This window comes from Pezoporus occidentalis, unplaced genomic scaffold, assembly GCF_034315485.1.
Source record: "Pezoporus occidentalis ecotype Australia unplaced genomic scaffold, CSIRO_AGI_Poc_V1 ctg53, whole genome shotgun sequence".
Taxonomy (NCBI): Eukaryota; Metazoa; Chordata; class Aves; order Psittaciformes; family Psittacidae; genus Pezoporus; species Pezoporus occidentalis.
Window position 1 is genome coordinate 4,410,199 of NW_026915866.1, and position 14,385 is coordinate 4,424,583.

At 38.2% G+C, this 14,385-nt stretch overlaps 1 protein-coding gene across 2 annotated transcripts in view; it reads left to right on the forward strand.

Annotated features, from left to right (window-relative positions):
• The window catches only part of GRID2 (glutamate ionotropic receptor delta type subunit 2), a 735,631-nt gene that overhangs the window by 621,210 nt on the left and 100,036 nt on the right, over positions 1–14,385 (forward strand). For both annotated transcript variants that reach the window (XM_062637614.1, XM_062637616.1), the window contains 2 exons: positions 4,661–4,799; positions 13,842–14,037. In XM_062637614.1, coding sequence (XP_062493598.1) covers positions 4,661–4,799; positions 13,842–14,037 — 335 coding nt within the window. The remainder of the gene's footprint in view (positions 1–4,660; positions 4,800–13,841; positions 14,038–14,385) is intronic.

Consider the following 14,385-nt stretch of genomic DNA (forward strand, 5'->3'; position numbering starts at 1 on the left):
CAGCATAATTGATGTGACTGTTCTAACAAGCTAAAGGCTAAACAGCAGCCAACTCTCGGTCCTTTGTGTTTTTTTCCAAAGGCCAATAATTCACTGACCGTGGACAGAATTTTTGCAAGAGAAAACAAAAACAAAGTCTGTCCCCAAATAACCCACCCTATTATTTCTTCACCTTCCTTTTCGAGACACAATTAAGATCCTTTCTTTTAAGTTTGACAGTATTAGAGTTCCTCAACAAGACCATCACAATTAATATGTTTTTCACAATTCTCAAAATCATATGAGAAAAAAAATCTAGCTAAAATTCCTTCTGCAGAAATTCAGCTCACTGCAGACCTCTAGCAGAAACTAATGCAGATTGAATGATTGAAATTTGACAAAGTTATTCACAACTGAGATACATTGATGGTAAGCATTGGTGACAAATAAAGTTTTGTCAGTAATGAAAACTTAGTCTTCGGTATTTCCAGGGCAGCTGTGGTTATCACAAATAGAAATTGCAAGCCATGATTCTTGTAGTTTCCTTCCTGTAGGAAAAGGGCAGAGCCTTCTCATCCAAGCCTGTCTTTCGCAGATGGAATAGTTGCAGCAGACTCCCAGTTCAGCTCTCAAATCTGCCCAGAAACCTCATTTAGTACAGTTTTCAAATTCAGGGCATAGAATAATAGTTTATGGCTTTTCTCTCTGTGTTCAGTTGTTTTGAAAGTGTATTTCAATAATTAATCCTCAGGAGCCATTTTTTTTCTCAGTAATCGATTCCAAGTTTTCTCAGCATTGTAGGCTCTATGCTGCTGAGCTATTTGCTTTAGCAATAGTAAGAAAATTATTCTTGAGCTGTTAAGAAATTAATTTTATTTATAAATATTGTGCATTCCCAGTGAGGTTTTTAAATTTATATTAAATCAGAGCAAGACCTAATCTTACCCATTTACTGGTTAACGTTTTATCTCCTAAGGTGGGTTTTTCCTGATATTTAGGTCTGTCATAATTACATGTTATATTGTTTGCATTTTCAAGACAATGCCTTATTTTTCTTACCTTCTAATATTTAGCTTGAAGCACTTGGAAACAAATAAGAATAAACAAAAATTCATAAGGTAAATTGCAGTCTAAGCCTGTCATCTGGTGTAGGCCAGCTTAAATGGGTCTAGGATTGATGAAGGAGAGCTGCACTAGATGAGAGTGGGAGTACTGAAAGTAATTTCTTTCACTGTCACTTCTACTGTAATTCAAGTCTTTCAGAAAACTCCCAATAAGATTGATTTTTGCTGGTTCAGTTTACTCTGGAAAATATCTTTTCCTTCCAATCAGAAAATTTGAAAGGCAGATTAGGTTTTTAAATTAGTGGTAGCACACATCAAAAGTGCCAGCTGAATTTTACTAGGAGCTGTACCCACAACATAGGTAATCGACAGGTAGTGGCATTTTGTGCCACATTATACCCTTCTGCCAGTGTGTTGGAAGGTCAAGTCTAAAGAATAATACAGCCTCTGTATTCATTTGAGGTCTGTCTCTCAAGAGGACAAAGCAACTCCAGGACTGCTGAGTGTCTTCTCTGATTTCCATTAGTTTCATGAGTAAAGCTGAGTACTTTTAATGTGTTGCTCAGCCTGCTACAGCAGCAGTGTTTTTAGTGTAACCACAACCAGCATGTTAAATTCCATTGACAAATTTTACTGTTGGAATAAGGTGTCAAAGGACAGACTTTACTCTGGCCACCAACGTGTGTTTACGTGGCATCTGGTGCCTCCCTTTGCTGTTAGGGGTTATTAAACTTTGCAGCTATGATATGAAAGACAATAGCCAGAAAAGGCTTATTTCATCTTCTTGGCTTCCTCCGTCCTTGCATTGTGTGTCCTATACATAGTCCCCCATAACTAGAATATTCTGTCATCCAAAAAGATGTCTGTGCACCTGAAACTTATACCAGATATTGGCAAGGAAAGCTCAGGCAGTTTTCCATGCATGTCCCTTCTGCATACTAATTTACGGTCAACGGTAGTGACTGTTAAGTCTGTAGCTCTTTTTCATGATAATGTTAATGAAAAACCATTGAACGTTGCTCTCCTGAATAACTTGGTACTCTTCTGCACTGAGAAAACATGTAAAATTGGACTGAGAGAAAACTCTGGAAAGTTTTATTCATTGAAACAAAATTGGGGGGACTGAAGAGGTTTCTTAAGGTGAGCTGTCAGGGTGCAGTGAGTGTTTTAGCAAACAGTACAATAGAACAAGACTATATCACATTAAGTCTCCTAATAGATGCCAAAGAAATAATGCCATGGCACTAAGAGGTCTCCTTTCATTTTTCTTTCTTTCTTTCTTTCTTTGATTCTTTCACAGGAGAGGTGGAGTACACTGCCTGTACTGCTTAAAAATCATGATTCTATGCAGTTGCAGTGTCAGTTCTGCTTTAGAAATGGTGGTTTAAAAAGTGTCAGTGCAAACATTATGGAGTACAGGCAGGAGTGATTAATTATTTTGATATGCATTTTTCATGTACTTGAATGCAAGCATTGTCCTTAAGCTTCATTTATTGACTGTTGATATGCAAGGCACAACTGTGAATTAGGAACAAGACTTCAGAGACACCTGGATGAAGTAAAAGCCCTTGGGATGACAAACATTTACCGTTTTTTAAAGTCTATTGTTAATATATGCGTTAAAAAAGAAAAGGTAGCAGTAAATACTGGGGATAACCTTACCAGTGTGTGGGAAAACTACGCTGTATGAACCGTAGGGGGATGCTGTGACTGGGGGGTCTGTGATGGCTTTCATAGTCACTTGTTGCAGATCATCCTAACTTGAAAACCAGAAAGCAGGTGTGTGACTTTCAGCTGTCCTCTCTTTTCTGACATTTCATTTAAATAAGAAAATGTGAGAATTAAATTTTACACATTAAGCTGAAACATGCAAATGCAAGGATGTCCGGGAGATGGTTGACTTCTTCTCTATCACTCTACCCATCTCAGTTCAATATGAAGATTATATGTAGGGATTGGCACCTGGAAATTAAAAGGACCAACAGACTTTTCAGATAAATTGATATAGCTGTCTTCACTTTTAATTTTATTAAAATTCATTTTTAAATTAAGTATTCCAAAAACTCTTATAAAGTAGAAATATTCTTTTAAAAATAATTTAAAATTTATGTAGGAGTGAAAACCACATCTTCAGATGTTGACACTAATATTCATCTTTGAAAGTCTTTATATTGGAATAATATCTCCTGATCTGACCAATAGATTATTTCAAAAAAATACATGGCATCTTAGGACTTAAATTTATTTCTGACTGAACAGGTCTAAAATAGATTCTGTCTTTGCAGTTCTTAAAAGGGAAAGGGTTTCAATACTTATATACAAAAAAAAATGGAGTCAATTATTATTTCACATACAATACAACTCCACATCACTGAAGTAGGAAGAAAGCTTCAAATTTGTTTACTGTATGGTGGTGCAGAGTTCCCAGTGCTTTGTTATAAGTAAGACAAACTTTGAACCAAACAATAAGGTGATCCTTCATATACAAGCATTGATTAAATATCTAGTTTGTGTATATGATTGAAATTTACTTGTACTTGGAATGAGAATAATTGTAATTTGTATTCCCTTTACACCCACTTGCTGCGGAAACGTGGAGGAGTATTTGCATAAGTGAAATTCAGCACAGAATACTCAGATGATTGAATCCGTAACAAACTGCTTTTGCTCCAATCCCAGATATTGTACCATTGTAAGATTTTGCATCTGAGAAAACTACCTCAACAATAATGACATCTTTTCAAATTGCTGAGTACAGGGTGAGAGGAAAAGGGGTGAAGTTTTAAGCAGTTGACTGTGGGTGTTTGCTGCATTCACCTGTCCCCCACCTAGTTACTTGTAGCTGTGACAAAGCTTACACTGCAGACAAAATGGGTGGATTTAGAACAATGAATTTTCCTTCATCTAAAAATCTGTTATTTATATGTTTTCAACTGAAAGAGTTGTTTCAAAACTCTGAACTAGTGTGTTTTGGGAGCAGCAGTTTGAACAAAAAATAGTGCTTTTCACGGCTTGCTAAATTTGGCTCTGGTCACATAAGTGGTGATGTGCAGCTCTTCGTAGGTTTAATTACTGCTAATGTTTTGTTTAAATGGCAGTTGGATTTTTAAAGGAAAGCAACTATGGGAATACAAAACAATTTTGCATTCCTCAATACATGTGATTAGTTTTTTGCATGTCCAAGTTCACTTACAGTAAGTTGTACACATACATGTACACTTCTCATGAGCATATGCCTGCCTACAGAACTGTGAAAAGTAATTATATTTCAATGGGGTTTTTCTAACTTTATGTTCCTTAGATCACAAAAATTCTTAATTAATGTTTGTAGATAAAATCTCTGAGGAAAGAATGTTGTAAGAATTTACTTTTGCTGGTTTTGTTCTTGAAGTCTATTTCCATTACTGGACAGAACTGGCAGATGAATTGTGATTAACAGCACAATAGCAAAAGAAGTTAAATACAGCTGACACTGTGGACTTCCTTCAGTACTTTGCATAGAAAGTGTAGCTCCCTGTTGACCTTGAGGCCTAGTTCTCCAGAGCAAGGCATGAGCAATAAAGATCTGGGTTTCCTACTGCCAAATGAAAACTCTTGCTTTTCCTTCTTCCCCACAGGAGGAGAGGTTCCATACACAACCCTAGCAACCCGACTGATGATGGGAGCTTGGTGGCTTTTTGCATTGATTGTCATCTCCTCTTACACAGCAAACCTAGCAGCTTTCCTCACCATCACACGCATTGAGAACTCCATCCAGTAAGTTGATAAATGAACTGAAGGAAAGGAGGGTGAGCATATGTATGCATATAGAGGGGTATATATGTTCTACTTAAGTGTGAGAAAAGAAAGAAATTTTTATCATCCTGAGAGGTAGTTTGGAAGCTAAAAAAAGATAACAATATGCCACAGACTGCCAGTCTCCCTGGAGACACTTTGTCTGTAGGATCAGAATTGTTGGCCTCTGGCAGATACTCTTCTGTGGCACTTGTACATTCATATGCATGCATATTTTGAAAGAAGCAATTGGGTTTGGGATAACGGTGTATCAGTACTTGAAATGGGAAAGTTGCATGCTGTGTGTTTTCAGGTTATGCTTTCCTTTGAAATGCTTTGAAAATATACCCAAACCATAATACTTGAGCACTGACACTTTAATGAGGAGGAGCTCAATGCTTCTTCAATATATGGGGAATAGTCAGTCAAAGCTGAATTTTCCTTTTCTTGCCAAGGCAAAGATGTGTTAATAGCAACGCACAATGAAAAATAACTTCTGGTCACTTTGCTCCTTCTGTTCCCAAGTGCTTTCTTACTACATTAATGGATCATATTGTTCTCTTTTTTCCATTTATTGGTTCTTTTGCTTCATGCCTACCTAACATGAATGTCCTTGTCTGGAGAACTGTTTTCCTGTCACTCCTTCTAGCCCTTTTTCCACATCATCTCATCTTTCTGTACCACAGGAACCTTTCTAGGTCTCCTACCCTTTCTCTCTCTACCCCTTTTTCTCCAGTCTCAGCAAGCTGCGTGCTGACATCCTCATTCCTACTGCTCCAGTGACCTCCCCCACCCCTAAATCCTTTCTCCTGGGTAAAAGCAGAGATTATAAAATACAGTGAAACATTAGCTAATCGAGTACTTCAAGGGCTGGGCTCTCTAGTTCATAGAAGGTTTTTAATCTTGAGGCTACATATCCATGAAAGTGCGTGCAAGTGACAAGGTTAGCCTTTCCCATAAATCCTTCTTTGCAGAAATGGTAGCATGACTTTAAAGAAGAGAAGTATGAGATTTTGTACATGCAAAATAAATAATTATGATATATTCAGTCATTCAGTTTGTCCTTACAAATATGAGCTATGCCTCTGCATCCTGCTTTGAAATTATGTCCCTTCTAGTTTTGAAGTAGTCCAGGAAAATGCTCAAAATACTGTGACAAATGTCTGAATTGTATTATCATGTGTACAAAAGAATAAAATATACCCAAACTATAATTTAATACATCTCAGCTTTTTCTTGAAGTTTATTATGATGTCACCAGAAAACCCTCAGTGGAATTCTGATGTTATTATGTATAGCTGGGACTACATTGGTCTTTGTGCTGTATTATTTATGGCAAAGTCACTGGAAATGTTTTATTCAGTAGAAAATGTTGCAGCTGGAAAGCTCCTGGAATGAAAGAACAAAGACATTTTTCAGCAACACTTTCAGCTCAAAAATAGAGTAATTAGATGTGTTAAGTATCCATTAGGGAATGAAGTTACCCTAACTACAGTGGGAGTGTAAAACTTTAGTTTACAAAACTACCAAAATTGGACCTCAAACCAGCACATAAGAGGGAGGCTGTTTGTTTACCATGCTGAATTACTGCAAACTGGGAAACATGAATAAGCAATAAAGAAAAAAGCTGATGCCTTTTTTTTCTTTTTCTCTTTTTTTAACAGATCAGATTGTACCTTGGGGAGTTTTGAAGGCCAGAATGGAAATGAGTTTATGTAGTTACAGCTTTACTGCTTTACTAGCAGATTCTGCTTATAGTGCTATCCAGACAGGTTCAGAGAAGTCATAAAAATGAAAGAAATTTAAGTCAGTGGGTTTGCACACATGTAACAAGTAGTTAATTGGTTTTCATTTCCAATTTCTAGCTAGCATCAGATATTACAGTGTATTGCTGAAGGCATGGTCCTTGTGATATCTTTTACAGAAGATAGGAGGATTCAAGTAGCCCACAGCACATTTCATTTCCATGAAACATTTTGGTAGTTACTGCATTTCGGTTTTTGGATGTGTAGCCAGAGCTCTTGCAGCTTGCTTTTCTTGACTGGTATGAATGTTAGGCCACTCATCCTAGTCAGTGTCTCAAGGTATCTAGAAGCCTGTTTTGAGAAGAAAAGCATAATAAGGTTTTGTTAGTGTGCTAGAGAGGACTAGTGAAATGCTTCCTTTCCCTATTAGTGTCTCCTAGTAGATCTTTGATGTATAACCTCTCTTGAAGTTGATGGCATTTGTTCTCTGCTTTACTGATTAATTTGGATCAAATTGCTACAATTTCTAATGAACTTAGAAGACTATTAATCTCCTTTTGCAGACAAATTGCTACTATTCATAGCTTTGGGAGCTCAGCTTCTCATCTTCTGCCAACAGGCAGTGTCAGGAGTGGAGGCACTGAAGTCATGGAGTAGTTCCTAGATGCATCTTTTGTTCACACTTGCCCCACATTGCAGGTGACATTTAAATCAAGACAGTCAGCATTTCAAATGCCAAAACATTGTGGCAGCAAAGAAAGCATAATTTCTATGATCCTTAGATCTTTAGATCACTGTCTCAAATGCAACATGAATGAATAGTAATTAAGAGTGGCTTTTCTCAGTAAATGCAGATAAATTTGGAGGTCTTGAGCTAGCTCCAGCACGACCTCAGCAGCAATCTGCCCTTCCAGGTAACTCCCTCAACTTTGTATACTGGGCATGACGTGCTGTGGTATGGAATACCCCTTTGGTTAGTTTGGGTCAGGTGTCCTTTCTCTTCTTCCTCCCAGCTTCCTGTACACCTCCTCACTGGGAGAGCATGAGACTGAAAAGTCCTTGATCAGGGTAAGCAACAACTAAAACATCAACATGTTACCAGCATTGTTCTCAGACTAAAGCCAAAACACAGCACCGTATACCAGCTACTGGGAAGCAAATTAATGCCATCCCAGCTGAAACCAGGTCACCATGATTCACTTGAAGTTATCATGACCCCAGGGCTCTAAAATGCTCAATAAAACTGACAAGTTTTCTGCAAGGATGGTTACACAAGAATGCAGTAGTTGCAGTAGATGTTTCCTTACACAGAAAATCAGAATGTTCTTAAACCTTTCCTTTAATCTGATTAAACCAGATCTTCAAACTGGCTAGCAAGCAGTATTACTAGATTTTGACACAGCTGTCACTGCCAACAGTCAAATCTCACTTAGTGTGCCCTGTTCCCTAAACCTGGCTGTGAATTAATCCTTCATGTCCTAGAAAAAAATGGGGGGGGGGGGGGGTCAGGAAGCATTGGAAAGCTCTATCTGAATTAGTCATAAATAAAGACTTGAATGTAAGCCATGACATCAGTTATTTTCTCCTAAAATTTAGTGACTACTTCATGCAGACAGTTTTGTGCAACAGCCAAGACTAACAACACAGCTAGCCTAAATCATTCTGTAATCCAGATCTACAGAGATACTTTGATGCCCAAGCCTCTGACCTCTGTGGTATTTAACCACCTAAAAAGGAATTTGGTTATTCCTTTGTGGAGCTGACCTTCTGCTTTTCTACATTTTCTGTGTACTTTTTAAATGCTTTTGGCTGACATATAAGAAAAACATGTTACAAATTCTAAGCCTAGGATTTGAATTACAGAAGAGGGTATGCTTTGGGGAAAGAAACACATGCAACATATGTTTTTTTTTCATTTGAGTTGAAAGCAGAGATAATTTTTTAAATTATAAAGTCATTCATTTGTGCTAAGCCAGAAAATGAAAGTGACCTGACAACTGCTGCCTGAATAAGGTGTAGAATACTAAACAAAATCAACAAAGGCTGAAAAATACATGTATCTGTTAATAATTCATTCTCAATTGACTTAGTTCATCTTCAGAATAGCCCTTTATTGCAGTTAGTCTGTACAGGATAGTATTAGTATCATCTCAGTAACTGCAATGAGAAAAAACTTAAAGACCAGACATAACATTTTTGCCCACAATGCTTCATGACTGGTAACCAAAAATAAGGTGAACTGTTACTTGACTGCATGGTTGCTTCCTTAGAAGTAGGATTTGTCTATAGGCAAACTCATTTACAGGTATTTTATTCTATAACAATTTTTTTCAACTCTATCTTCTTTTTTTATTTTTAAACAGTTTTTGTCATTCATTACCTTATTGCTTCAAAATTAGAAATTCAAAGAGATAAATGTTTTAAAATGTGGGATTATAATTCTCTAACTCATGTTAGATGTGTGCTTTGCTTTGCAGGTGGTTACACTGAGATCGGTAAAACTATCACAAAATTAAATTCCCATCCAGTGTGGATAACAGTGTCAGAAATTGGGCATCAACAGATACCCCATAGGAATTAGCCAGCCTGACAAATACTTTATCCTTATTTTGAGATCTTGTGTGGCAGCTGTGTAGTGAGACTGGGTGATCTAGTGAGGCTGTGGGTTTATGTCTCCACTAAATGTATTTGTCTGAACAGAGAATGAGTTGTTTAATCCAGGAATAAAGGTACATCGAACAATGTGTAACCTACAAACCAGGCTGGAGGCAAAGCAGTTATAAAAATTCTTTCTGCTGGAAAGGAACCTCAATGGTTTAATAATTTTATTAGTTCTGTCAAGGTTTGTAATGTCTCTTTGTTTTGCTGTACCTTGGCTGCAGGGTTGTGAATGTCATACCAGTAGTCTGCAGAGTTGCAGGTTATAAAAAACAGTTTCTGAAAGAGGTCATATATATTATGATCCCATTCGACGTGTTTGTGTGAGGGGATAAGTCACTAATGTGATAGGTTGTTTCCATTTTTGCAGTTTGCCTACTGAGCAGCATGCATACACGTACACATCGAAGGCTCCAAAACTTCTTTGTTGCTCCTCAGCATAGGGTCAGGCAAACCAAAACTTGGGTTTACTGCTGACAGTGTTTAGCACATCTGTAGAGTTTATACTCATACTTGGCTTGCTCTTGTCCTCTTTACATCATTTTCTCAGCATAGAGCAGCACCTGCAATTGTGAAAAGATGCAGAGCAGGGCAACTGAGATAAAACCTGTGTTTTAGGACAGCACACCAAACAGCAAAGAAACGCAGGCTAGTTAATGCCAGACTTGGCAGCTACAACATGCCTTCCTGAAGGCATTGACATAATTCTTCTCCTTGTTATTTCCTGGCTGGTGATGCCTTTGTGTCTTGCTTGCTTTTCAGACTGCTTATAATATGCTTCCCATACCTGATTGTAGCACACTTTTGGACTAACAGCTCGTCTTGTGTTGGTTTGCCTTTCTAAAAATAGCAAGATTGGTTTTATAGCCACAAGATATACAGAGGAACTGTTTTTGTTTTGTGTTCTTTCTAACTGTACTGTTTTGTGGCAGCAGATACATGTCATTTATATACCAGTTAGCAACAATATTTCACAAAAAATGCAGTGTTGCTTGTTATATTAGAAATGATATGGCTTGTAAAGTAATGACTGCAATTTCACTAGGTGTTTTCACTAGAGATTGGGGACTCGGTAAATACTTTTTGTAGACTTTTCTAACAGTTTGTATGACAACACAGCAATTACAGGACATGACAGTATTGCACCTTGTGACATGCACCTTCATTGCACTTCTAAGCACCGCCAGGACATACAGAAGTGAATTGGCAGCAGCAGCACAGAATTGATGAATATAGAATGTTGTATTTAGCTAGTGGATTTCATGAATGATGCTTTTGATAGATGATTTACTGTCAATGCAACAGTAATACACTTGCTTCTACACAACACTTTGCCTAATGGTGAAACAGAGAGAAATCCTCACAAGGCCCATCACTGTCAACCAGGGTGCCTTTCTATAGAGCTGCACCCCAGCCTGGACTGTTGCAGGAGGTTATTTCTCCACAGGAGTACATGGCTTTGTATTTTGTCATTGCTGAATTTTACACTACTCCTGTCAGCCCATCCCTCCAGCCTTTCTAGGTCCATCTGGATGATAGCTTGTCCTGGAGCAATCAGCTGGTCTCCCAGCTCGTGTCATCTGCCAACTTGACAACAGGGTAAGGTCAGGTCTCAAGTTAGATTTCTGTGGTACTTGTTACCAGCTTCCAGGTGAACTACCCTGTGAGCCTGATTATCCAACCAGGAATTTATTCATCTTGTTTCCTACCCAGCCAGACCTGATCACTTAATTTGGATGCCTGAATATTATGGGAGACAGTATTGAAAGCCTTGCTGAAGTTAAGGTAAACTGCAGCCATTCCTCTGGTCTTGTCCACAAACTAAGTCATTTTATTATTGAAAGCAATCAGATTGGTCAGGCACGACTTACCTTTGGTAAATCAATGCTGACTACTCCCAGTCAGCTGCTTCTCCTTCAGAGAGAGGACTTGAGAGGACTCAACCAATGCTGACACTCTTGAGAGGACTCACCCAGTACTGTTGGATAGCCCACCTGAATTCCATGAATCATCTTTTTTATCTTTTTTTTAATATAGTCTGGACATTTCCCCAGTGGTCAGGGATCTCCCCTGATCTCCTCCACCTTTCAAAAATTAAAGCAAGAAGTCTTGTAAGGACATTGGCCAGCTCTCTCAGCACACTTTGATGCAGCCTGCCAGGTCCATGGACTTCTATGGGTCTAGTGCTCTCAACCAATCCCTGTCTTTTCTGGTTGGCATTTACTTGACCACCTACTGCTGTTTGTTCATTGCCTCCTTGAACGCTGCCTCTAGTCACAGGGACCTGGGAGACCTTGTTGGGGAAGAGCAAGGCAAAGAAGGCAATGAGCATCTCAACCATAGCTGTGTCTGCTGTACCCCTCAACAGGTCCACACTTCCCTTGTCCAGGCTTTTAGTTCTGTGAAAGCTGGTCTTGTTACCCGTGAAGTCCCTCAAGAGCATCCACTCTGAGTATCTGCTTTCCTACTATTATCAATATCTTACCAGGAAGCATTTCTAAATTCTACCATTATAGCCAGTCCATACTTCTACTTTCCATACATTGTTTGGTAAGATGAAAGCCTTTTTTAAATTCTTAGGGTTTTCACTAATTTCAAAGTCTAGTAGATGATTGACTTGCTTTCCCTCGAGAAACCTACCTGGTAGTCATATCTAATTTTCACGACTGATCTTTAAAATGGTATCAATACTTATTTCAGTTTATTTACTAAATCTAAGTATAACTTCTTAGTAGTTTACTTTCAGTAATTCCCCTGATTACAACTACATCCTTTTAAAAATATTTACTGCTTCCTTTTCATACACTAGCTGTAATGAGGTTTCACAGTTTTGCTAACAACTCAGTCATTTCATATTTGATCTTTCAGAACTCATAGGTGTTTATCTGGGCTTGATAATTTTATTTTTTTACTTTTCAGTTAAAAATTAGCGATAATACTTACTCTCCTCATACCTTAGTCCATTAAAGTCTCACATTTTTCTTCCTAAAAAAAGGGCATGTCTCAGTCCTCTGGTAGAATACCAGTATACTTGGTTTCAGGAAAAGTTTCATCTAGCCGCTTACCTTTGATGATCCCATATGTGTAGATTCTTTGAAGGTTCTCTGCTGCTTATGTTCTTAAAGAGGAATGCCGTATTGTTGGAGAAAGAGGAGAGGACTGTGGGGGGTTTAATACCATTAGCTGTTTACTCTTCAAAATTTAATTTATCCCTTCCTTATATTTGCTATATGTTATCTGCTTAGAATTTAGCAATGTTCTTCTAAGCCCACATATCTGAATTTTAAAGGATTTCTTTTTGACTCAACTAACCTCTAAACCCTTGCCATTGAGCTCTATTGATTTCTTCTGTTCCTGTTTTCTGTTGTGTTCAGAGGCATACATATCCTTTGAGATTTGATTACTGTTTTTTTTAGTGCCATCCCTGGAACATCTAAGAATTCCTCCCCCACCCCACCCCCATAGGGCCATTTTCACTAGCCTCTTTATTTACACATTTTAGAAACACAGCTTGGAATTGGATGAGTTTTCTGCATTTGTGCTTGCACTTTCTGTGGCTGCAGTGAGCTTTTACAGTTTGCTATTTCTTACTTCAACACAGCATTCAGCCCCTTGATTTGTCCTTTGGTGTCATCCACTACATTTAAACAGTTTATACAAAGTTAATTTGGGCCAGGAAAACTGTAATGGATTTTAGGCATAGATGTTTTCATGTAGTTATTTTGAAACCTTAATGAATGTCATTAAAGAACCAAAGGTACTTGAGAGCAATTCTATAGGACAGGAAAATAAAGGCCAAGAGGGAAAACACTTCAAAGGGTTCTAAAATGCATTTTTAAGTCCAAAGTAGGATTGACAAAACCATATTTGGGGTGCTGTAGTAACTTCTAAACCAATTAAATTTTCTTACTTATAGGGAATGCGTAAGACCAGATAATATATAAAGTAGAACAAATTTACTGGTCTAAATAACATGTACTGTGATGAAAAGGCAGTTCACAAAACCACAACATAAATCTTCTTGCTGCTGAAAATAGTCTAGGATGTGACCTGTGTTGTGGGTGCACAGTTCAGTGCAGGAATACCACAAAAAAGCTGCTCTTCATTGTGTAACCCAGTAGCACTTAGAAGTACTCAGAGCCAGGTGCTTTGTGCTAGAATTGGGGAGTTCTGGTGCTAATACTCCTGCTCCCCAGCAGCCAGATGTGTGGTGGTACTGCAGGCTCATAAGGGATTGTTCAATTCCTGCTGAACTTGCTGTGTATGGCTGGAGGGACTGCAATGCTCCCTCCTCTCCTTCACCCCTGCTCAAAGGAGTTTGGCATTTGACAAGATCCTCTTATTCCTGTTTTTCTCTTTCCATCCATTTTCACTTTTTCAACCCCTTTCTTTCACCTCATATTTCTCCTTGTGTCTTAAACCATACAATTTTTAAGCCTCACTTTGTCTTTTAAGAAAAAAAAAGAAAAAAAAAAAGAATAAAAAAAACCAAACCACCAAACAAAAGAAACTGGCTTGACATCTGTCTTCCAATGTATTGTCCTTTGCTTGCCTGCAGCTCCTGCCTCTTGAAAATGTGGCTTCAAGTCCCCTGTGTCTCTTTTCTTCACCCACAATTAAGGTCTCTCCAGGATCTCTCAAGGCAGACGGATATTCCTTACGGCACTGTGTTGGACTCTGCAGTCTATGAGCATGTCCGAGTGAAAGGGATGAATCCTTTTGAGAGGGACAGCATGTATTCCCAAATGTGGCGGATGATTAACAGAAGTAATGGTTCAGAGAACAATGTCTTGGAGTCAACTGCAGGTATCCAAAAGGTACTGGTATGATTTATTTTTGTCTTCCCATTGGAGATGATCTGCTTTAACACCACATTTGCTTAGTTGTTGCTTTTAACTATAAGGGATGCATTTGCACCCAGATAGTGATCATGCCGATTGCATCAGCACAGAGGATTGTGACTTCTCAGTATGTAGTTGCTTTCAACAAGATTTTAAAATATAAGTACCTAGACTGTTTCCTCTGAAAAGGATTTATAGGTATAAGAGATGAATGCATTTGTCAGAATGCAGAATGGGAATAGGATCACTGGACTATAACCCCAGAAGTTATGTGGCAATGTACTGTACAAAGCTTAAAGCACTTTTAATACAAGACATTGATTA